The 23,519-nt window shown below is 44.1% G+C and overlaps 1 protein-coding gene across 4 annotated transcripts in view; it reads left to right on the forward strand.

The window, feature by feature from the left end:
* The first annotated feature begins 1,506 nt into the window (after positions 1 to 1,506).
* The window catches only part of LOC119404722 (oxysterol-binding protein-related protein 11), a 43,189-nt gene continuing 21,176 nt past the window's right edge, over positions 1,507 to 23,519 (forward strand). Inside the window, exons 1-11 of one of the 4 annotated variants that reach the window (XM_049418991.1) lie at positions 1,507 to 1,642; positions 2,077 to 2,108; positions 2,300 to 2,405; positions 2,475 to 2,522; positions 3,151 to 3,232; positions 3,315 to 3,424; positions 6,126 to 6,356; positions 7,932 to 7,973; positions 8,540 to 8,620; positions 10,523 to 10,596; positions 10,908 to 10,993. In XM_049418991.1, coding sequence (XP_049274948.1) covers positions 1,628 to 1,642; positions 2,077 to 2,108; positions 2,300 to 2,405; positions 2,475 to 2,522; positions 3,151 to 3,232; positions 3,315 to 3,424; positions 6,126 to 6,356; positions 7,932 to 7,973; positions 8,540 to 8,620; positions 10,523 to 10,596; positions 10,908 to 10,993 — 907 coding nt within the window. In that variant the 5' untranslated portion in view covers positions 1,507 to 1,627. Of the gene's footprint in view, positions 1,643 to 1,742; positions 1,961 to 2,076; positions 2,109 to 2,299; positions 2,406 to 2,474; positions 2,523 to 3,150; positions 3,233 to 3,314; positions 3,425 to 6,125; positions 6,357 to 7,931; positions 7,974 to 8,539; positions 8,621 to 10,522; positions 10,597 to 10,907; positions 10,994 to 23,519 lie in introns of those variants that run through there. The other 3 variants (XM_037671374.2, XM_049418990.1, XM_037671373.2) reach the window with 3 other exon arrangements.

Below are 23,519 nucleotides of genomic sequence, written 5' to 3' on the forward strand. Positions count from 1 at the left end.
GATTCGAAAATTGCGGATTGAATGATTCACTTTGCAGTGGAGACGACGGGCGAATTCATTACACGAAGGAAAACCTTCTTTTTCGGCAAGACCAATTTTGTTATAGCCATGTGCAATTATTGGTGATATGTCACACAGTGTCTCGGCGGCTGTCGCAGTACATGCATAAAATTAAAGTACGCTTGCTCTAGACAGAACCTCATGAGGGCACAAACAGCCGTGGAAATGTACGCGACGGCTCCATGCTGTAAATTTCGAAAATCTTCCAAAGCACCTGATGAATCAGAATCACAAGTTGGTAGATATGTTCATTGTGGAATAACCAGCAGCCCAAAAAGTATACCTTCTTTTATTAATATGCTATTAGCTTTCTTCACTGACTCCAACTGAGCCTCTGTGCACGACGTGTTTGACTTTGTTCAGGCTGTAACCATTAATTGGTGGATTTTTATCCGTGACACCATTCTTTGGGAACAATACCGTCGTTAACTTCGCCATCACTGGTTCACTGTCAGAGAGAGAAATTAAGAAAAAAGAAGGTCAATGTTTAATTTTGTCTTTTAAATTTCGCGCCGTAATTGAAGCACCTGAATGTCAGTGTGACGTCACGAATTTGAAAGGTATATTTTTACATATTTTTGTCACATTGGCTCAGTGAATTTTCCTGAAACTTGCCATGCGAAGCTCTGCAGCCCCCTCCGAGCACAATCTGATTCATTTTTACCGCTAAAAAATTACGTTAGCCCCTGAAGACGCCGTAAACATCTGTGACGTCACGTTTAGTTGGTGCGAGAACCTCAAGGCAGCGTCGCTACCTGTACCTTCCACGCTCTCTCGCTAGCAAAAGCGCATTTCCGCGGCAAGATGGAGTTTTTGTATTGTGCCCAACCCGAACACGTCCAAGCGTGCTGGTGTTCTGTGCTTCATTCATCGCGTATGTTGAAACCTGTTTTACGTTCATGCTCTTTAGGAAAGCTCCATTCTTAAAAAAAAACAAGTTCTAGACGACTCTGTCGGGACCACAACACCATCAACGCAGAGGTTGTGAGAGAAAACGCCAGAAAAAGTGTATCATCGGACGTACCCAGCGTACCTATCCCTGCGCTAAAAGACTGAAGAGGACTACCAACGTGCCCAAACTTAAGCCATAGGAACAGTGTACTACCACAGAACACTTATACATCCACTTGTACTACAACCGTTTATCGACAGTAATAACAGCCAGCTTTCTTTTTCTTTGCTTTATACAATGCAAGCAACTACGCGACACTACGCTCCCTAGAGCGACACTCCATAAAAAACATCCTGTAAACGAAACTGAAAACGAAATTGCTGTTGAAAGGCTAGTGTTCGCAGTCAAGCCAAAACAAACGTCCGTTTAAAGAAAATAATACGTGCGAAGCGCTACCTCGCGAGTTATTTTCTAATCCAAACGCAAGCGACCCAAATGGCTATTTAGTTATACATCTCCATACGCGAGGACGCTAAAGTCGTATTTACCACTCAAAGTCCGGGCACCTAGAAACGAAGCGCCGTTGTGACTATGTTTACCGCGGAAAAAACGTGATTTTCATGACTGCGGCTCTCGCATGCCTCACTAGTTTTGTTGCTTTTATGATCGAGCGCAATGGCGGACGACGAGGTAGGTGGTTTACATTTTCCCGTAATTTGTCGATGCTGTTGTGCCGTTTGCCGAAGAAGAAGTTCGTCATCTCGCGGGCAGTTATGATCGTACTTGAGGTAAACACGTTGCGTGAGAAGCCAACTGCCCAGACGACGAGCGCCAAGAAAATGACTTTGGGGCTCGGAGAAACGGTGCTTCCAACTTGTGCATACGCCCCGCATCCTCGGCGATTGTTTCTGCTTCGATAAACTCTCGGCTGAGAAACAAACACGATCGAGAATGGACGTTGTCGACACTATCAAGGAGTTGAGCTCCCGTCTTCTCGCTGACATCTTGGTATCGGTGGTCACGTTACTTGTTTGTTTTCGGATTAGCGGTTCGAGCGTAGCGTAACAAACTTCCCAGTGATGAGTTGTTTCAGTAGTAATCGCGCTTCGTGCCTTCTTCCGCAGGAACTTGACGTTGATGAAGGGAACAAGATGAGGTAAGTGTCCTCAACACAGCGCGGACAATTTTTGTTTTCATATTAGCGGAACGAAACTCTGAATGCGAGCTTTCGCTTTACCGTTGTGGGTTGACCTGCACTGTTCGCGCTTCCAAGCGCATCGGCAAAACCCACCTTTCGCTCATGCATTCCGTTTTGCTTACTGTCGTCAATTTATTTTCGATTCGCAGGCAGCCATTAGAGGGTCAGCTGTACAAGTATACAAACGTTGTGAAGGGATGGCAGTACAGGTGGTTTGTCCTGAACCCGGACATAGGAATGTTGGAATACTACATGGTAAGCGACCTATCGCACTTCGCGGTCATATTTTTGCTCACACGTGTTGTTCGCTTCGTGCTTTTTCAGTTAGATGAAGTAAAGAAGGGCAAGCCCCGCGGAGCGGTTCATCTTGCGGTAAGTTCTCAACAAACTCCGCATTTTACGTCGCTACCGCGTTTGTGGTAACTCGATGTGGTGTAGACACATCCAGTTCATGACCGGCAGGGTGCCGGTATTCTTGCGTGGAAAAACATACAATCGGTGCATTCTACTAATGCTAACTATTTGTGTGGCTAAACCCCGAAAAAGGCAAGCTTCAGAAATAACAGTCGCGTATGCGAGCGGTAGAGCGAAAAATGGTACGTGTAGCTTTGAATACGCGGGGAAAATAGTATTGATTAATGCGCAGAAGGTACAGCTGTTCGCCAGTTGAGACTAGGGGGGGGCAGTGTGGTATTGGGCACATAATATGTGATGCACAGCATTGATAACTAACGGGTTGTTACAAAGGGGGTATCAAAGTACGAAAAGCACAATCAAGTATCGCAGAAATTTTGCAGGCATGCAGTGGAAGTAGGCCAATGTGACGTAGGTGTAATTGGATGTGTCCGGGAAAGACCTTAGTCCTTCAGTGCTCATAAGATAGCTTAACGAACGTGATTATAATTGCAGAACTGTGCTTGGCCTTAGATGTCGCATTCACGTTTTGTTCGTCATAAAGGTTGATGTGTGGGTTCCCATGCAATACCGCTATCGTGTGCAGGGGGCCGTCATTTCGCCAAGCGACGAGGATGGCCAGATGTTCACCGTCAGCGCGGCCTGCGGGGAAGTGTATAAATTAAGAGGTGGGCACTCTGTCGAGTGGTTTGCGCGCGATCCTTTTTAGTTAGTAAGGTTGGTGGCGAATAATGGTTGTTGCTCACACAGTGGTGTCCTGCGGACGTTCCCGTTTTCCAGGCCAAGACGCCAAGGAGAGGCAGTTCTGGATCAACAGGCTACGCAAGGTCGCCGAAGACCACACGAAAACAATAGCTCAGGTAAGTGTTTATGATTACGCGGGAGACAGATAGTGGCTTGAAACAATGGGAGTAATTGGAACACCTCTGGGGACAAATTTTTGATCATTCATAGTAGTTCATATGACTAGCATGAGGCACCTCAATATGTTTAGGCAGCTCCCTCACTACACCATGGCTCATAATCACATCAGAGCCTGGCATTTTATTCTTTATTAACTTGTTGTCAATCGGCTGTATGCAAGAGCTTCAAAGAGCAGCAACTTGCAGGTATCTTATTTGCTTGCTGCGAAACGTATTCTCTGCACTAAATTTATTTAAATAAGCAATCCTAAGGGCTATTTCTGCATTAGTAGCAGTGTAATTTATAACACTAGTATAGGGGGGTTGAAATTGGCTGTAATGCTACTTTGAAGATCTCAAATTTTATCCATAGCAGGTTGCTTTGGCAAATGGGCAAAGGCTGCTTCGCCTCGCAGCTGGAGCCGGCCTCGTAGACGTATATTTCAAGGCTTCGCTTACGTCGGAGCAAACACTCCTGGTCAGTTTTGCAACAGCCTGTGGTTTCCAGGCATGTTCTATAGCTACAAGCATGTTGAAGTTTTGTAGTGCAGTTAAACCCCTCAATAACGAAAGCTCTCAAGAACGAAATTCTCGCGGCATCAAAGAAATCACGTCCCCAGCAAGCGTCCATAGAGTTCTATGCATTTGCCCCCCTCTTGACAGTGAAGAGATTTTAACAAGCATGCCTGAAGTAACGAAAGTTTCAGGTAGTGATCCGCAACTTTTTTTTTTTTTTCAACCCATCAACTAGTTGGGAACCCAGAAGTACGAAAATTGCAGCACCGCTCATTCGACAAGCCGGGCACACACTTTTGCGCCAACAAGCATCGATGCGACCATTGCTGTTTACGTTCGACCGGATGATGATGATAGCAACAAGACTTTTTTTTTCACTGAGAACAGTTTTTTTTTTTTTGCTAACGCCTCTGTTGGCAACTGCGTCGGCACATGACGTTTCAAGTGACAATGTCCACGTTAATGTTGTCATGCCGACAGATATTCTGTAGACTGCCTAACTGCTTGCTGCCGCACTATCGTCGACGCTATCATCGAAAGTGTGTGCAAAGAACATGAGAGTGACTACGAGAGTGAGGAAATCAACAAAATGCAAGAAATACAAGTAAGTTCTCGGGAAGTTCTTGATGCTTTTGGCATCGTTTGCACTTTGCTCGGCGCACACGACGACGATGAAGCTATGCAAAGCTTATTAAGCCGTGAGGCTTGAGCTGTCAAGCTCCTTCAAAGCAATGTGAAACAGAGCAAGATCATCAACTTCTTTAAATAAGTTTTGGCTGTGCAATGTAATTATTGTGCATATTTTAAAATTTTTTCGACAACGAAATTCTCACGAGAACGAACAAAAATTGCTTCTCGTCGATTTTGTTACTGAGGGGTTTGACTGTACAAGTTTCAGAGAGGCCAAATATCACTTTGCAATGCTGACACAACATTGAGCACAGGTCTAACAGCGATTTGAAGTGGTTAGGACATCCGAGGCTGCGCTGTTTAACGACTCTATCCAGTTTCAGTTGCTTTGACTGCCTATTCATCACTGGTCACCGTACCACCATTATTATCGGGACCAGACACCCGAAAATGCATAGCAAATGTCATAAGAATTCTACAGAGTCTAAACTCTGAGGCTGCATGTCATAATGATTCATTTCGTTTTCCATTCTTCCCATTACCTGTTGTCATTATATTACTTTTTTTACCACGTGACATCATGTTGTTGCTGAATGTCTAGTCTTGGTAGTCACGGCATTGCGACTGGATCTGAAGCAATGATGCAGGTCACTGAACGCCGAAAATGAAATTAATTGATGCAAAATATTTCTCGTGCATTTATGAGCCGTTTGAATAGTATTCACAAGTGTGCAAAACTTCAAGGAGTACAGTAGAATAGGCTTTAGAGAGATTGAAAAAAGCCTCATGGTGTAGGTAGTGATTACATTCCTCACATGAAAGGCTTCCTGGCTTCTTGAGTCATCATTGATTAGATATAAGTGAGCATGTACTGTGATACCTAGCGTATATGGTGAGAGTGAGCAGCCCAAGAAGTAGAAGTATCTCGGGCACAACGATGCATTCCTTTGTCCAAAGCCAGTTTTTATCAGTTCTTGTACTTGCTCATTGCATATGCACCTTTAACTAAAGAGAAAAGCAATTTTTCTCATATTAGTTAATTGCTCTTTCACAATTCCAAAATCACCACGCTTGCCGAAAGAAGACGCTTAGTAAGTGAGAAAACGCTCAAAAGGAAAATGCGGGTGGCGATGACACCTTGAAGTTTCCACACTAAACTCTGTGACGTCATAGGTTTTGACGGCATCTGTTAGGTTGTACATAATTCCTAATTAGTAAAAATGAAGTACATTGTCCTCTGAGGCTTAACATGCAAGGTTTCAGGAAATTTCTTTGAGCCAGTGACGCGAAAATAAGGAAAATAGACTTCGAAATCCCTGACGTCACGTGCGGAGATTTCAACGCGAAATTTAAAAATAACTTTGAGCGCTTGATATTCTCCTCTGTTAATAGACCTATGATGGTGAAATTAACGACATTAGTGTTCTTAGTGAACAACTTGTCAAACGACACCGATTCACTGTTTCTCTGTAGCCTCCCTTTAAGCATTCAAGGCTTATCTTGTTGTTTTCAGAAAAACCCTCCACTACTGCCACGAGAAATCCGTGGTCCCCACGAAGGCGTGGTACCTCAGGACAAGGGAAGCGGGTCCGGTCAGGGTGCCAGCTCGCAGACGGTGTGGTACACGACCGGTATGGGCGGTCACACGGAAGCGAGCGCGACGCCTGCCGAGGCCTTCTCCTCGGTTCGGGAGATACTCGCGCGTGCTGGGAAGCTTTATTACAACCTGGCTCAGTCCATTGAGGTTCGTTGACCTTTTGAATAAAAGCTGCTTGACCCGACACTATACTTGGTCACAACCTAAGAAAAAATGTACTTAAAGCAGCTGGCCGGCCTAGTTCGAATAATGAACTTTAGTGTATTTTCAGCGCTTAGGCGAAATAGGAAAAAAACATGCAGACACGGAGAGAAAAAGGGACAGTCAGAACGCTGGTCTTCTGCTAAGTTTATTGCACAGAAGGGGCGGGTTTTTGTAGTCAACATGGGCCGATATGAAAAATGCCGTCTTGTCCATGAGGCCTTTTGTATCAGAAAAGAAAATCAGAACTGTGTAAGCATAGCCTCTGTCGCGTGGTCGCAAAAAGAAGCTGGTTATCTTTCTCGAAAGCTGTGTACTGGTAATCGATGCTGAGTGGCAACGTGCACGCGCCACATTTCCTGTTACGCCGTCTGTCGGCGCATGTTGACTGTACAAGAACCCCCTGCCCCTTCTGTGCACTAAACTTAGTTGAAGACCAGCGATCTTACTGTCCCCTTTTCTTTCCGTGTCTGCACGCTTTTTTCCTGTTTTGCCTAAGCGCTGGAAATGCATCACTGTTAAGAAAAAATGTCAGCTCGGCCCACAGAACTGTGGCAACCCTCCTCTTCACCTGTGGAAGACAGTCATAATAGCTGGCTTCCGCTCTAACCATGAGCACTTTTTCTCGGCTATAGTAATTACTGCGCATACAAAGAGTCAAAGGTCTGTCGTTGCTACCTGGAACATTACTTTTGGATGAGCAGCAATGTCAGAGTCCCTGGAGAAATTTGCCAGGACGTTCAAGTTTCCGACTTGAAACAAGTGACAAACACATGTGTCTGTATGAAAAAGTCAACTATCTGAAACTCTCCGAGTGTTTGACATCACGAAAATGAGTAGGCACTCTTTTATGAAGCTTTTATGCAAATTCTCTGAGGGAGGTGTAAAATCCGAAGACTTCGTTCTAATATGAACCGGGTTTTAAGGACAACATGCCTGAAGAGATAGAGCAGCGCGTTCCAATGCTGCCGTTAATTTCAGCGAAAGAACCAAGATCCTCATGCCGCGTGCTGCTTCTCATCTCTCTCTTCTTCTAGCGCGCGCTATGTTTTCTGTTGTTAACAGGAGGTACAGCGATGGCTCTGTGGGGAGCTGACATATCATCTTAGTTTCTAATCGAGTATAGTTGCTTCAATGTGGATTTGGAGCTGGGACATTAGAGATTAGCTGGCAGCCACAATGCGCTGAATATCCAGGAGGTCATATTCTGGAATTTGTGTAGGACCCGCTAACCACCAGCTGCCTCCACTGTCAGCTAATGCCTTATTTAAACTATTTTAAAATTTACACGGTTTCCTGCCTTTAAGTTTGGCCAAGGTTGCTTCAGCTATATGCTTCTTTCTTGTCGACAATAACCAAAGTAAAATTTTGTCACTGCTGGCCTTTAACTATTACTGCACCCATAATTAGTGACATTATTGGGTTGAGTTGAGGGCATATTTACTTAGAGGTCAGTTTAAATATGCTGCAGATTTTAACAGCAGCTATTTTTTACTTTTCCTGTTTTTCCTTTCATTGCAGAGCCTCCCGAGCCACGGGCCCGGTTTTAAGTATTACGACAAGGTGAGTGTCTCAAACCATGAATTTCCATCTTCCAAGATGTTGCGTTTTTCTCTGAACATTTTCTTAGAGCCCGCAAGGAGGTGAACACATCATGTACTGCGAGCGTAAAGTTGTGGGTTCGATTACAAGCCACAGTGACTTCATTTTGATGGGAACGGGCACAAAATGACTTGCGTACTTTGCTTCAGGTACAAGTGACGCGGCTGCCAAGTGTCTTAAATCTTTGGCAAATTCAGCAAATTCAGGCTCATCTTGTGATTTTACGAATGTTTTGTCGTGCCTTATGAATACCAAATTTTACTTGCAAAAAACATCTTGGTTGTTAACTTGTTCGTCTCCGTGCCATACCCCTTGGCAGTCTTCTGATTGCAAAAGGACACCAAAGCAGTACATGCTTTGAGCTTGTTTCTTTAGTTTGCAGGTTACAGGTTAGGGCGTTCAAGAACCCCAAGCGGTCAGAATTCACAGCCTTCTGCTGAAGTGCCTCCCATAGCCCCTGCATTAGCTTAGAGGCTTTTAAACTGCACTTATTGATCAGCAATTGTACTTTTCATTTATTTTTGCAGGACATGCTGTTGCTAAAAGCAACGTCATGTGCCACAGTTATGTGCCTGGAGCAGTGCCTCAGCATCCTTCAAGAAAGCAAGGTACACATTTGTTACGAGGGCTGGGAGTAGACTAGTAAATGCGGTATAGCTGTTCATTTTATCTTTTTCCTGAGCCTGAAACCCCTGGCTGTTGTGTCCCTGCTGAATGTACCTAGCTGAAGTGAGGGCAACGACCCTCCAAGAATGTAGAAGACGCACAAATGTGTTCGAGTAATCGCACCTGGAAGGCATTGGTCTGCGGTTTGATTCCCTTTTTAGGGGCGAAGCACTTTATAGTCTCGGCTTGTTGGCGTGTCATGTCGTCGTCACGGTAAATCGAGTTGTCGGACTGTGGTCACAAACAAACGTATAATTAGTCAAAACCCGTTCAGAATAAACTAACATGATCTAAAATAATTTGAAATAGAGGAATAATCAGGATTTAATTGCATTAACAGAAATTTGTTAAATTCCGTCTCAAAATTGGTTTGAAATGCCAAGTTTTCTCCTGTAAAGCATACTTTGTAGCATGTTGCGATGTGTAACACGAAGACAACTTACGTCAACTCTGCGTATCATTTAAACGAATAAAACCTCAATGCAAAGGAGTGCGCCACCGCCTTGGCAAGGACGCAATTGCTCCTCCCGCTGGCGCTTCTCCGGTGCCCAATCAGCGCGTGCCGTTTGGCAAGAAAGAGCGAATGGTGTGCATTGGTCCCGGAAATGCTCTTTCTGCAATGGTCGCTGAACTGTAAGTTCATAAGGATCGAGAACACACTCACCCGCGAAAGACAACTCCGACACAGGGCCGATGAAGGTGAAACACCGGCGCAGACTGCATGCTTCGCCCCTCTCCAGGTTTCACGTTAGTGGAGCTGAAACATTTGCGAAGCTTCGTTGCTTCAAAAGGTTTGTCCTCAGGCCAGGCTTCCCAGGCCAGGTTTCTTCAACTGCGAAGCTTTGTTTCTGAGGAACTATTAAGAAGTTTCATGGGTTCGAGGTAGTCGGTACTCCATACTTCGTCCTCTATTGCAGCTTCGCATTACTCCCAGGTGGATGATGCTATGTCTATGGCTAATGAATGGACTCTGATGTCTGAAGGAATGAATGAATCTGACTTTGTTGTTACAGTAAAAGCACGTTAATGCGAACTCGAAGGGGACCATAAAATTGTTCGAATTAAGCAGGGTTTGAACTAGCGGGCGGGTGCTTGAAAGAATGGACATAGCGCCACACTGCGCAAGCAGAACCCAAAGAAGCCATCTCTGGACTTATCGCAAATTAGGCGCTACTACAGATTTGTGGCAGGTGATTTTGTAAATTAAGTACATGGAGCTCTGGCAGCAAACAGAATTGATTGATCAGTCAGTGATGCCCCAGAAACAAGCACCGAAATGCATTCCTGTGAGCAGTGAACTTTAATTTTGAAATATATGATGCTGTTTATGCTCCAAAACACATTTATTTACATGGCAGAGTTAACGCAGTTAAATTAATTGTAACCAGTAATTTGGATTTGCTTGTGTTTCTCTTGTCGCGATTCCATGAGTATCGTTTGCAGCTTGCCCAAGAGATCTAGCACAGCGTCCAAATTCTCATCTGCTGAGAAATACTGCTGTTTTGTTGTTTTGCTTCTCTAGTAAGTTTGGTTTGGTTTGGTTTTGCAACCCATTCGGATCACTCTGGGCCGACTTCTGCGAGGAGCGATGAAAACCAGGGGCTCCCAGTTTGATTGAACCATTGTGGATGCCGATGTGTTCGAATTATCGTGAGTTTTTCCGGATAGAAATGCACAGGGCTGTGCCGGGACCAGCGCATGAGTTCGAATTAACTGTTAGTTCGAATGAACCGAGTTCGAATTAACGAGCTTTTACTGTATTAGGTTTGGCTGTCTCCTGTTCAGCAGCCTTGTAAAGTGAATATCTTGAGCCTAGTTTACTGAGCGGCTTGTTTCGTCAACAGGCAAACTTCAATCCTGCCGGCTTACCTTCCAACTCCACAGTCGAATGGTTGGAGCCATCGCATTGCAGCGACAGGTGAGCGCTAATTTCTGAACCTCCCATCTCATCCGTCTTACATACCTGCCTACTGTCCAGGATGTTTCGTTAACTTCGCGAAGTAGGCCTTATTCTATGATTTTACGGACATCACGGTGAAATTTTACAAAACAAAGTTTCTCTTGTGAAAGAATTTTAGAAGTGCTAAACATTGCGTGCCACAAGGTTGCAATAAAGATACACACGCACAAAGACGAAGAGTTGTGATAGACCTTGCTAACAGTTTGATAAGCTCAGTATCGTGAAACTATTCTTTCTTTTCTTTTTTCTCTCAAACTTTTTCTCTACAGTGCACCGGACGGAAGTGGCAGCGAACAGGGCTCTTGTAAGCTGGGCCACACAGCAACCGCTTCGGGCAGCTGCTTGTCTGGCCCAGGTAACGTCGACGTCCACAGCTGACGCAAGTGCCGCCTACTGTGAGGTTGCCAAGGAAAAAAAAAACGTCTCTCGTACAAAAACCCTTTTAAAAAATGCCGCGAACAACAGTGCCACTTCAGCACAGTACGACCATTCCATTTGTTCACAGTGTCGCGGAAGAGCAGTTGGGCACTCCCGGGTCACAAGAGCAGTTAGGTGGAGGAACGCGTCATTTGCTGTACCGCAAGGATGACGTTGAAAAAAAAAAGAATAGAGAAGCTTAATTTGTCCTCAAACTTGGTGTAGCTGCGGAATAGCGTGTTACTGGAGGCATCAGCGTGAGCACTCGGGGTGTTGGCATAAAGCTCAAGCAAGTGAACGGCGTTCTTTTGCAGTAGTGAGATGTGTGCTGCTTCGCTGCTGGTGTAAATTTTCGGCAGCGACATGTTGCCTCCTTTAAGTTACAGTAGGACTGATTTGGGCGAGTTGGTTCCTAGTTCTTCATAAGTGCAGCTCGAATAAAATGGGACAAAAAGAAACAACCACGTCATAAGTGCAGAACACACCTAAGGGTGCAAAGATGGACACATTTTAAGGGTGTCCTTCTGTACACCCTTGAGAGTGTTCTATCCTGCACCCTTAAGAGGGTCCATCATTGCACCCTTAAAAGCGAATGCCTCAAGGGTGGCTATCATTGCACCCTTAAAGGTGTTCATTGTGTCTTTCTTCTTGTCCTGTTTTATTTGCTTGAACGCTTTTAAGGATGCAAAGGTAGACGCGATCAAGCACTCTGAGGGCATAAAAGACACTCTCTATGGTGTTTATGGACACCCTTAAGTGTCCATCTTACGGTTCATAAAGATGGACACCCTTAAAGGTGTCCATCTTTATGCTCTTAGAGTGTGACTTCAAAAGTGCAGCGTGTGCATGTAAAGATGGATGCCCTTAAGGGTGTCCATCTTTCATACCTGCCAAGTCTCCCGGATTACCCGGGAGACTCCCGGATTTTGAACGTTTCTCCCGGTTGTACGGGTCATAGAGAAATCTCCCGGAAATCCAGTTTTGCCCCGCGCGTCCAGTGCTTTGTCTGGCCACATAAGCAAAGTTGTCTGGCCACGTAGTAGAAAGGATTCTTCTTCTTTTTAACGATGGTAGAAAGGTTCAACTCAGTTTCATTGCGCATGAAGTAGCTGTGCACTTTGCGCCGCAGTCCAGCACTTTAAAGGGTAGCCGATGTCTGTCGAGATAGCGCGTTTGCCAGCGCTCGCGACCGTCCCCGTCTCAACGGCGCCGGTCCCTTGCCCGACGAAATAACTGGTAAGCAAGCGACGACAGGCCTCGCACGCGGAGCGATGTTATCGCATGTCCCCTTCGCGCGATGGTGACGGCCGGCTCATTTCATCTCTGCTTCAACAGCGTTCCTCCCTAGCGCTAGCGCGCATTTACTCGCACGTGAAACAGACGATGCGTAAGCGAGGTTATCGGTTTGGACTCTCTACAGATCAGCGGCGACCGCAAAATCCCGCTGACAGTAGGCAGTTTTAGAATTGCGTACGCTAAGTTAGCGTTAGCGTTTGCGGCCCGCTATTTCCGTCACTTACCAGAAGCCCGCAAGCGCTTAGCGTACGACGCACGCGCAGGCGCAGTTGCGCTAAAAGCCGGCGCAAAGCTTTGCGTACGCTGTTCTAAAACTGCCTAATGTACATATAATTGCTATCGCAGTACACCCCCCCCCCCCCCCCCCCGTTGAGTAAATCTCCCGGATTCCGTTTCTCTAAACTTGGCAGGTATGCATCTTTACATGCTGTGCTTTTGAAGTCTGCTTGAAACTGTTATTGACAAGCACGCTCGTTGGATGCACACATGCAAAAGAAATGTATGTATAATTGGGGTTGGACAAAGCGTCACAATGTGCCGCTCGACAGCGTCCGGTAATACGGTATTACGCAAACTCCACTGCATATACTGGACTAGCTAAAACTCTCTATTGCCAGGGTGTATGCTATACGACAACGACAACAGCGCGTAGCATCATTTCTGCATTCCTTTTTCATCTGTGTGCTGCTTGTGACAGCGAATCGTTTACCATTTTGTATGACATACCATCGTTAGGAGGAGGTTGAACTCGATTTAAGCAGGGAGTGAGGTCTTGTCACATGCAGGAAGGTGCGCAGAGGGGAGCATGCAGGGTTTGGTATATGATTGGCGTTGTATAGCATGGACTGCAACTAGCGACATTGAAATGCAAGGTGCAGGGGGTGCTAGCTACCCCCTTCCCTAAATCTTCACCACCATTGCATGGAATCTGCCTCTTCCACAGGCAACTTAGAAGCAGGGCTTGGCTGTGGCAGTAAAGAAAGCGTACTCTACATTTTTTGAGGCTGCCTGCACGAAGCGCTTTAACGGCGGGCAAGATTACACACAGGTGGGAAAACGCGCTGCAGTATACGTGTTGCCACTCAGGAACTCATTGGGGAAGACATTGGCAAAAAACATTGCAGGAAGCTTGGAACAAAACACGGGCTAGTTGGTTATTGGAACATTCATGCCTAACAGTAAACAAGGTACACATGTAGATGGAATGAGCGTTTAACTTCGGCTCATGTTTGTTGCGACATGCTACGAACAGCAAGTCTTACCTCTTCTGTAAGACCTCTTAGTAAAATTTCTTTAAGATTTCCTGTAGCATGTAACTTTGCAGGAAGCCTCGCTGCATTGTCACTCGTCAACTCTTAGTTTTGTGAATTGTTGCACTTGTGTGAACCTGCTAACTGCAGTTGAGTCTACGTGCAGGTAAAACACTTCATGTAGGAGGAAGTCTTCTTGAGCGTCTCTTCCAGCCAGAGCATGCAGATAGGACTTTTAAGATCACCAGGGGCTAGGTTTACGTAAAATTGAATTTATTTAAATTCCATTTGAAAATAAGAAGCTTCTGTAATCCTTAGCATTATGCTAGTATGGATCCATACATAAAAAAAATATTTAGTATCCTTAAAGAACTGTCACTAATCAGAATGCGGAATTGTGCACTATGTGGTAGTCTACTCAATCTGGACCTTCATATCAGCTTTTATCATATCTCTCTTAATCAGTATTGCATTACTATTACAGTTAAACTTAGTTTACAGTCTCACCCAACACGAAAATACCTTTATTATATCGACATAAGGTTACACACTGATATTGCTGAGAAAATTTCATATTTACTTATTTATGATTTATATCTGGTCTAATATGTCATTACATCTGTGTTCATTTATCAAGGTATCACTTTATGAGTATCACCGTCCCCGCTGCCCTTTCTTTCTGCCATGCCTATGCCTGCTTTTGTCAGTATTAGAAGAGGCAGGTTTGCAGCACAGGCCCTTCCGAAGAAGAAAAATATCGACAAAGCTGTGCTGTTTAGCATGTACAGCTGCCATACGTATCACATCGTCATTAAGGTCATTTCATTCACCTGTCTGGAAGCCTTAACTCACATCAGGTTGTGTTGCTCGGGGAGGCAAGCATGCGTAGCTCTTCAACCTGACTCCGTTTTGGTATGCCACTCGCTTTGCGAAGAGGTCAGCTTACTACGGCTTTTAAGACTTTTCAGTGCTTTTCTCATTGTCACACTTACGTGCACTGCATTGCTATTAGGGTCATTCCACGCCAACTGTCCCAGTCGGGGCGCTCGACAAAAATCAATTTCTCTGAAAGAATCTGAGAAAATTACACACATATAGTCATTAGTTCTACAGTATTTTCCCAAAATATTTTGAGCGGCAAAAATTTTTGGGACATGTGAGGGTCATTTGAACTTCTCGATATGGTGGAAAACTAGGTACGAAAGAAAAATTCGCTATAAATGGACGGTTTCACGCATTCATTCGAAACTTGCTTTTTTGTGTTTTTAGAGCATCGAGCTTTTATTATAGGACAGTTGCTTAGAGTAGCTTTATATTTTTCACTCCTTGGCGCGTAAGTAAAATTGAGTAAGTTGCTGCGTTTTCGAGAATTTTTTTACAAAAGAAGATTGCAGACCAAATACATCAATTATTTTTATAAAACTCTCCATAACACGTACTATCTTCTAAAGTTTTTGTTTTGCCTGTATGCGGCGCACAGGCTCTAAAATAAAATCCTGAACTTGCAAAAAACGCTACATTGGCCTATGTTCAGTCGTCTGTAGCACCCTAAGGTGGTCCAAGAAAAAATAAGTGGAAAAGCGCATACGATTGAGAATCATAACACCTTCGTCCACAAAAAGTTTAATCGAAGTAGTTTTTGTTTTAGTCAAGAAAAAAATTTTTGAAGTTTAGAGCCACCATTGCATTATATTGCTATGGGGGCAGTGCAAACCGACTGACTTTACTGCATAAAAAATAAAGAGGTAGTGTATTCGTAGCACATCGTTTTCAGTTCCTTTTGTTAGTACTTTTTAATGTATAATACATATCAAGGAGATGATAAACAGAGATAAAACTACAACAATACCATTGGCTTAGATGCCGAAATTCCCCAATAATGAATGGCGTTACTTATCGCATTGTTTACGCACACCGGAGGCGGCGGCGGTGGCGCCGGACAACTACGCCACAAAAATAGGCTGTTGTGATCTCATAACAGCTGTAAAACAATGCATGTTACCAGACAGACAAATTCTACTTTGAACAAAACCTGCTGCCTGCAACCATCCAAATAAGGATGTGAAAAATAGGTTGGCATTAGGGGTGTGCGAATATTCGAAAGTTTCGAATATTCGTCGAATATTACATTCGAAATATTCGTATTCGATTCGAAAATTGTGTATTCGAAAAGTTTCGAATATTCGATAGCTTCGAATATGTGATTCGATTATCATGCACAAAATAGCTCGTCTTCCACATTTCTGATGCGTTCGTATAGCTAAAAACGTTGCCGAGAGGAGCGATAAACATCGTAAGTACACGGAGGCACGATATCTGCCTGCGACGAGCGCCCCAATACGTATGATTTATTGCTGGTGCATCTCCGACGTGCAGCGCTGTTGGCCATCATGTAACCATACATTTTCAATATTATGCGGCCGCAACGTGCCGCACTACCACTCGTTGACTATGCGGGACCACTTCTGAAGAAAGACAGTGACCTATGTGACTGGTGGCGGACTGTAGGCACCTTCAGATACCCCAGTCTGGCAAAGCTTTGCCCCATGTACCTCCCTATACCAGCCACTGCTGTTCCAAGCGAGCGTGCCTTTTCAGTGGCAGGGGGGGGGGGTTGTCTCTGGGAGCGCCTGCTGCCTGATCATGTGGAGCAACTCATATTTCTTCATGATAACATCTAGTCATTACTTTCATTGTGCCGTGATGTTTGCTTGTGTTGTGATGTGCATTGTGCTAGCCTGGACATTGTGTTCTGGAGATAGCAGAGTATGTTGTGTTGCCAGTCAGGCTGTTAATGTTTTTTTTTCAAATAGCTACATGTTAAATAAAATAATGTTACTGTGGAGGCATTTTTCCTTTGATATTCGATATTCGATTCGATATTCGATTCGATATTCGATTCGATATTCGAAGGTGGATATTCGTATTCGATTCGTATTCGAAAAATTTGATATTCGCACACCCCTAGTTGGCATATCTCGTTCGTAGTGTCACGGACGACGGACGGAATGCGTGAATACGCATTCCGTCCGTCGTGTGCGTCAAATCATGTGCCGTTCGTTGCGGAACACTTTGATGAACTCCGCTTGGATCCGCTATAAATGACCACGCTCACTGCCTCCTTTCTCCGGTTTACACGAACTTTGAGACTTAACTTATTTGACGCCAATTGATTCTCAGAGCCGCATGCAATAAGTAACGCGATTCATTATTGGGGAATTTCGGCATCTAAGCCAATGGTATTGTTGTAGTTTTATCTCTGTTTATCATCTCCTTGATATGTATTATACATTAAAAAGTACTAACAAAAGGAACTGAAAACGATGTGCTACGAATACACTACCTCTTTATTTTTTATGCAGTAAAGTCAGTGGGTTTGCACTGCCCCCATAGCAATATAATGCAATGGTGGCTCTAAACTTCAAAATTTTTTTTCTTAACTAAAACAAAAACTACTTCGATTAAACTTTTTGTGGACGAAGGTGTTATGATTCTGAATCGTATGCGCTTTTCCGCTTATTTTTTCTTGGACCACCTTAGGGTGCTACAGACGACTGAACATAGGCCAATGTAGCGTTTTTTGCAAGTTCAGGATTTTATTTTAGAGCCTGTGCGCCGCATACAGGCAAAACAAAACCTTTAGGAGATAGTACGTGTTATGGAGAGCTTTATAAAAATAATTGATGTATTTGCTCTGCAATCTTCTTTTGTAAAAAAATTCTCGAAAACGCAGCAACTTACTCAATTTTACTTATGCGCCAAGGAGTGAAAAATATAAAGCTACTCTAAGCAACTGTCCTATAATAAAAGCTCGATGCTCTAAAAACACAAAAAAGCAAGTTTCGAATGAATGCGTGAAACGGTCCATTTATAGCGAATTTTTCTTTCGTACCTAGTTTTCCGCCATATTGAGAAGTTCAAATGGCGCTCACGTGCCCGAAAAATTTTTGCCGCTCGAAATATTTTGGGAAAATACTGTAGAACTAATGTCTATATGTGTGAAATTTTCTCAGATTTTTTCAGAAAAATCGATTTTTGTCGAGCGCCCACACTGGGACAGTTGGCATGGAATGACCCATTAATTTTAAATAGTAATGCGTAAAATCATAAGTATGCATTGTTTGCTGTGATGGCGCAACAAATTTTAAATTATGCTCGTGTGCTGATAAGATCATCATTGCGCATAACCCCAAGTGGGTGAATTCAATTGAAAGGCCCCCAGTATGGCTTGACTCAGACCCAAATTGTGGACTTGCCAATTAAACATTATTTAATTATTATGGTATACTGTTATATGGCATAATAAATCCTCCTTGTGTATTGTAGTCCTGTTGTAGCTAAACTACAGAGGTTGCACTAAGGGTGTACTGAGGTTGCACTGGGGTTGCACTGAGGTTACTGTGGAGGCTACATTAGTGTACTTTTAGCATAACACGATACCACCAATGGTGCAAAGATGAACAGCAGCACTGCTGACTTTCTACAGTGATGTAAGTTATACCTTATTGATGAAGGTGACGCCAAGTCTTCAGAACACCAAAACAGGGCGAAAAAATTTTAAGAACTTGTACATCTGCCCCTTCAATGACGCAAGCTTTGCCCCTTTTTGAGAAAGATGCCGTTCCGCTTGTTTCCAAGTGCAGTGTGTGCCTTTTAAGAACCAGGAGCACTGCCAAGCACCACCTCTTCGCAAAGTTCGAGTTTGAGCAGACCAGTCATCCTATTGGCGGAGGGATTCCTGCCTGTCCTCTCGAGCAAAAACTAGCGCCCATTGCTAGAAGGGGAGGTTTACAGTATTGCACTTGTATCGCCTTTCCCGTTGTGATCATATGACAATGTAATGCATTAGCAGACACGGTGAAATTTGAACCCACTTGCACAGTATTGGTTTTTTTTCATTGCTCACAGCTCCATGTAGCTGCTGCGAGTTTTTTCGAGCGGCAGCGTCGGCGGTAGTCTAGCTATAATCGCTGCCGTTGTTCTTCCAGATTGTATACTGCCCTCTCATAACAACAGATTTACCGAACAACACTTTTAACAACTTTTGACCGACAATATCTTGTGGGAAGCTTTTAAGATCGCTCCAATACTAAGCTGTTAACGGCAATCTTCGTCATTTCCACTCAGTGCATGCAGTAAGCATAACTGCTAGCAAAATTTGCATAGGTGAGCTGATCAGTACTTCTTTCAGCAACACTTTAGTGGCTTAGCACCTTTGTGCGATGTTGAAATTCCTGAATCTTTCAGCTTAAAATCTGATTTTCAGGACAGTAGTCTTTTGAGGCAGTTTTTTAGAGTGCCAAGCCAGAGCATACCAGAGTTGTATTTGACGGTGCACTGGTGCCACCTGTCACAGGCATTGTGAAGCAGTGACTTCTGGCCTGCTTGCTGTGATGTGTTCGCAGGTAAATTCAAGGGGGTCAAATGGACTAGTCATTCAGAATGCGAGACACTTTTCTGGTTCCGTCAAAGACTGCCTCTCCATAAACTCTGCCTCTCCAGGCAGCTGCTCCATATCTTTTCTAGCATGATGCACAGAGCTTAATACAGTGTATGATCAGCTTAATTAAGCTATCAGATTACTTTATTTTGGCGGAAACACACGAAATCAAACATTGTGCATTGTACATAGGACAACAGGGACTATGCCTGCCATTTACACATGCTCGTTGTGTCACTTACTGGCTACTTAATTGACAAAGGCTTCCAGTCCAGCTCAGTGAGCAAGGAACCCGTACGCGATTCCAAAACGTCAGATAATTTCATCAGAATTGGTCAGTGACCTGTACAAAGTGATATGTCATAATGATATGTCATATTGCTACGTCGCATTATCGTATCTTTATGACATATAGATATGACAATATGACATGACATACGTTGTCATATTCGTACTATGCCATGTGCGTAACTGCTAGGATAATATGACATATGCCACATTGTCGTAGTAGTTACGCACACGCACTTAATCTAACTTTTGAGTATATGAAGGCTGCTAGTGTGGGTGTTCCCACGCACAAAAGAAAAACTTTGTCAGAAAAGCAGATTACGTGCACAGTACTGAAGTGTGAGATGCATTCTTTATTGCCAGAAAGCAGAGACGTAGCAAATCCTTACACACGCTTGACCACCTTGTCACTTCCCTTGATAAGTTCACACTTTCATTCCACATTTCAAACCTTTTGCACTTCTACACACAATCTGTCCTTGTGCAGGCATGCGTGCAAGCTGTTAGTATTATGCTACTTAAAACACCGTTAAAGGGGTACTGACACAAAAATTTTGGCCTCGCGTTTTTTTGTTGCAATGTTTTCTGGGGGCCTGTTAGTCATAACACGGCACATCGTTTGCTGCAGCGCGCAACAGATAATTAATTACAGGCACCTCATTACCGACCAGTGTCAGTTTCGGTTTCAAAAACGACAAGCCTCCGGGTGCAACTATCACCACCTAGCGGGTGCAGCGCTTGATCACGTCAGCACATAGAACTGTGACGCACTTCCGCACGGCTCGCGAGCAGCCGCCGAGAAGTAGGCTGCTGGAGCAAACGTGGCAAAAAAAACATGCCAGCTATGATGTCATCATAACTTGTTGCAGCGTGGTCACGTGAGGGAAGTAGGCGGTCCCCAGGGTCCCCTTTGAGAGTGTCAATAGAACGAGGATGTCGATCGCTCACGCAAACTTGAAGGTATTTAAAATACCTTGCAAGCTATATTCGCTGTTGATATTTTGCAGATGAAATATGCATGTTCATGGGAATCGATCCCGCAGGCTATCTCGGCCGCGAAATTTTGTGTTAGTGCCCCTTTAATACCCTTGTTACACAGACAGCCTAAACCTCGATTAGTGCAACCGCAGTTACGCATAACCGCGGTTCGCTTATGTTACACGGTATGTGAAACCGCGGTTATGCCGCTAACCGCGGTTGTACGAAACCGAGCTTGGGGACCTCGGTTTGGCAGTTAACCGAGAAAATGGCGGCCTCCATGGAGGGCGTGTGCACACCGGCGAACGTTCGTGAAAACGAACGAATTGGACTGCACGACCCACGGAAGGCCTGATTAGGCTTTGGGAAAACAATTTGAGTCATCTACGGAGCACCTCAAGGAGTGCGAAAGTGGAAGCGGCAATAACAGCCGAGTTGAACGCCGGACATGCAGCCAGACGCGGAGCCATTCACGCCAAAGCAAGTCCGCTTTAACCGAGGACACTTGTGCGCCTTGTAACATCGGCGAGCCGTGGTCGGCGCTAACCGTAGTTCAACGCGGTTAACCGTCGTTAATCGTAACTGCGGTTAACTTGCCTGTGTAACAAGGGTATAAGTCTGTCAATGTCGTGCACTTGTCACACAGTAGAAGCAGTGAGGGGCTATTTATATATCTTTATTTTTAGAATAGAAAGAAATGAAGCAGGAAGGATAGGGAGAGAATACATCGCATACTGCATTTCTTCTGCGTATTTCGCTAGTCGGTGATTCACTGGTCAGCGAAGTGAAGTACGCTAACCGTCACTTTGCCCTACACAGCTGATGGCAGCATCATTTTGCACTGCATAACGCAGAGCAGGCCAGAACCATTGCTTGGCAGTCCTTGTAGCTGATGGCACCAACCACTTTTCCAAGTTTTAACGGCATTTCTCATATTCGCAGTGCCGTGATCCTGAGGTATCATGAGGAAGCTTATCATACTCATTCTCTCTCTGAGCTCATATTTGGAACAAGTATTTCGCTTAAATTCGTAAATGGGCAGTTCAGATGCTCATCTCGCACATTTTACGACTAGATCACAACTGCTCAACATTCTCTTTGAAGCAGGGTTTATGCACTACATTGCGCGAGAAGTGTAGGTTCTTGAAGGCTAACGGCCAAAGTGTAACGGGGGCCCTCGCTTTTTTGTGTCGAGAAGTGAAACCACTGTGACCAATAAAAGTTTTCCCATTTCAAATTCACCGTGTCTGTTGGCTTCATGGTAGTCGTAGGCACCGGCCTCTCGCATGTCAAAGTGGGCCGTCTCTGTGATACAGTAAGTAGCATGCGTATATGCCGAATGCTTTCTGCCTGATACACACAGCTTGCAAACCGCACCGACATTATTAAGTTGTGTCATGACTTAGCTTTTACTTTTGCTTTTGGATCCTGCAGTGTTGAATTTCGAAGGGAATAGCAGAATTGCTCAAATGATGGGATGGTGTGAGGATGCCAGACAGCGCTGCATCTGTCGACCTCACTACATCCAGTCTTTTGTGTAGTTCGATTTCCTTTTACACGTGCTACCCCCCACCCCAGTTCAGCACATTCTTCCATTGCAGGCTGAGCATGCGCACTAATGTAGTACACAAATCTGTAGCTGTATTATTTTGTTCATGCATTATATTTTTGCTGAGACGCACTGAGATTATTTTGCATTAACTTTCAGCCAGGCATTCACCAGTGCCACTCAAGACAGTTCAAATTTGTTCGAACTTCATTGGATGATGACCTCTGAGCAATTCCTTTGGCAATAGCTGTGTACAAAAGGAGAAAGAAAAAAGAACTGTTTAATGTAGAGGAATGATTGTGCCAGAGATGGAATTGCAATACAGTGCAGCATTCACTAAAGTTGCGGGAGTTCTGGCTTTCTGCGGCATTACGTGCCCTAATGGGACAACGTTTATGTAGCACAGTATGATAATGCTTGTACCTTCTGTGATTCACTAATGTCATGGTGCTCTCGCATGTGCCATTACAGCTGCCTTGGATGACCACCCTATTGAAATGTTCTGTATGTAGTTCCAATAAGTCCATACGATTTATGTATAATCTTATGGAGGAATATGCAAATTGCATATGTTTAATTTCCATGACAATCTTAAACAGCTTGTGAAATGATTCGAATGAATATGGAACGTTTCAGTAGTGTGGGCTGTATAAATGCATTCAGGCTACTCAGTGCACCTCTAAGAGGAGAGTACTCATTGTCATTATTAACTTATGCTCTCATAGTTAAAAGATTACAGTGATCAAAATAGACTGCTTGAGATAAACATTGTCAATTTAGTTCTATAAAAAATAATGATTCAGTCAACTTCATAGAGTACACGGGGTGGAAAAGAAGTCTTGTTTTGGCATGCGAGGATATTGCAACAGGAAGCGAACTGGTTAAAAGCATTTCACTGCATCTAGAAATGCCCTGGCTTTCAGCTACTGTGATTTAATTGCTGAAGTGGTTACAGCTGCTAGCACACACCTACTTGAAATGCACTGGCCACTCATTTCACCACGTCCTAGACACAACTGTAAACCATTGCCCAGGAGCTGGCACAAAGTTTATTTCCAGCAACACAGCTTTCTGTTAATCAGGATAAAAAATAACGAAGTATTCTCTAGCTAGCACCTTTCTTTCTTCTGCGCGACAGCTTGTGTTGAGAAACAGTGTGGCGTTTGCAGAAAGAAAAGGAAGTCATTAGAGAGATTAACCATTTACAAGTCTTGGCTGCATTACGTCATATCCGTGAAACTTTTGCTACTTGACATCTCTTTCTGGGGCCTTATTTTGCAATTTCTTTCTTTTGTTCTTGTGTAGTGGCTGGCGTGATGCCACGCCTTTATTATCCGCTTGTTGCAATATCTCATAAATGAGCATAATCGAAAGAAGTCTTTGCATAGCAAATCCTAGAAAGTTAGGTTATTGTGGGAGCTCTCAACCAGTGTAGACAAAACAGCTGGCTAAATGGACATGCTGCCATCAGTTGCAGTCATGCATACATTGGCTTTAACGGAAGTTTTATATTTGCTATTCCAGGGACGAGAGGCTTCTTTGGAATTGAGAAATAAACTGCTAACACAAACCATTTTGCCGTGCACAGTTTGTTTTTAAGATTCTGCCAACAACTGAATAATCTAAGATCCAAATTTGTGAGTTTAGTTATACAGTGCACTTT

The sequence above is a fragment of the Rhipicephalus sanguineus genome, chromosome 9 (assembly GCF_013339695.2).
Source record: "Rhipicephalus sanguineus isolate Rsan-2018 chromosome 9, BIME_Rsan_1.4, whole genome shotgun sequence".
NCBI lineage: Eukaryota > Metazoa > Arthropoda > Arachnida > Ixodida > Ixodidae > Rhipicephalus > Rhipicephalus sanguineus.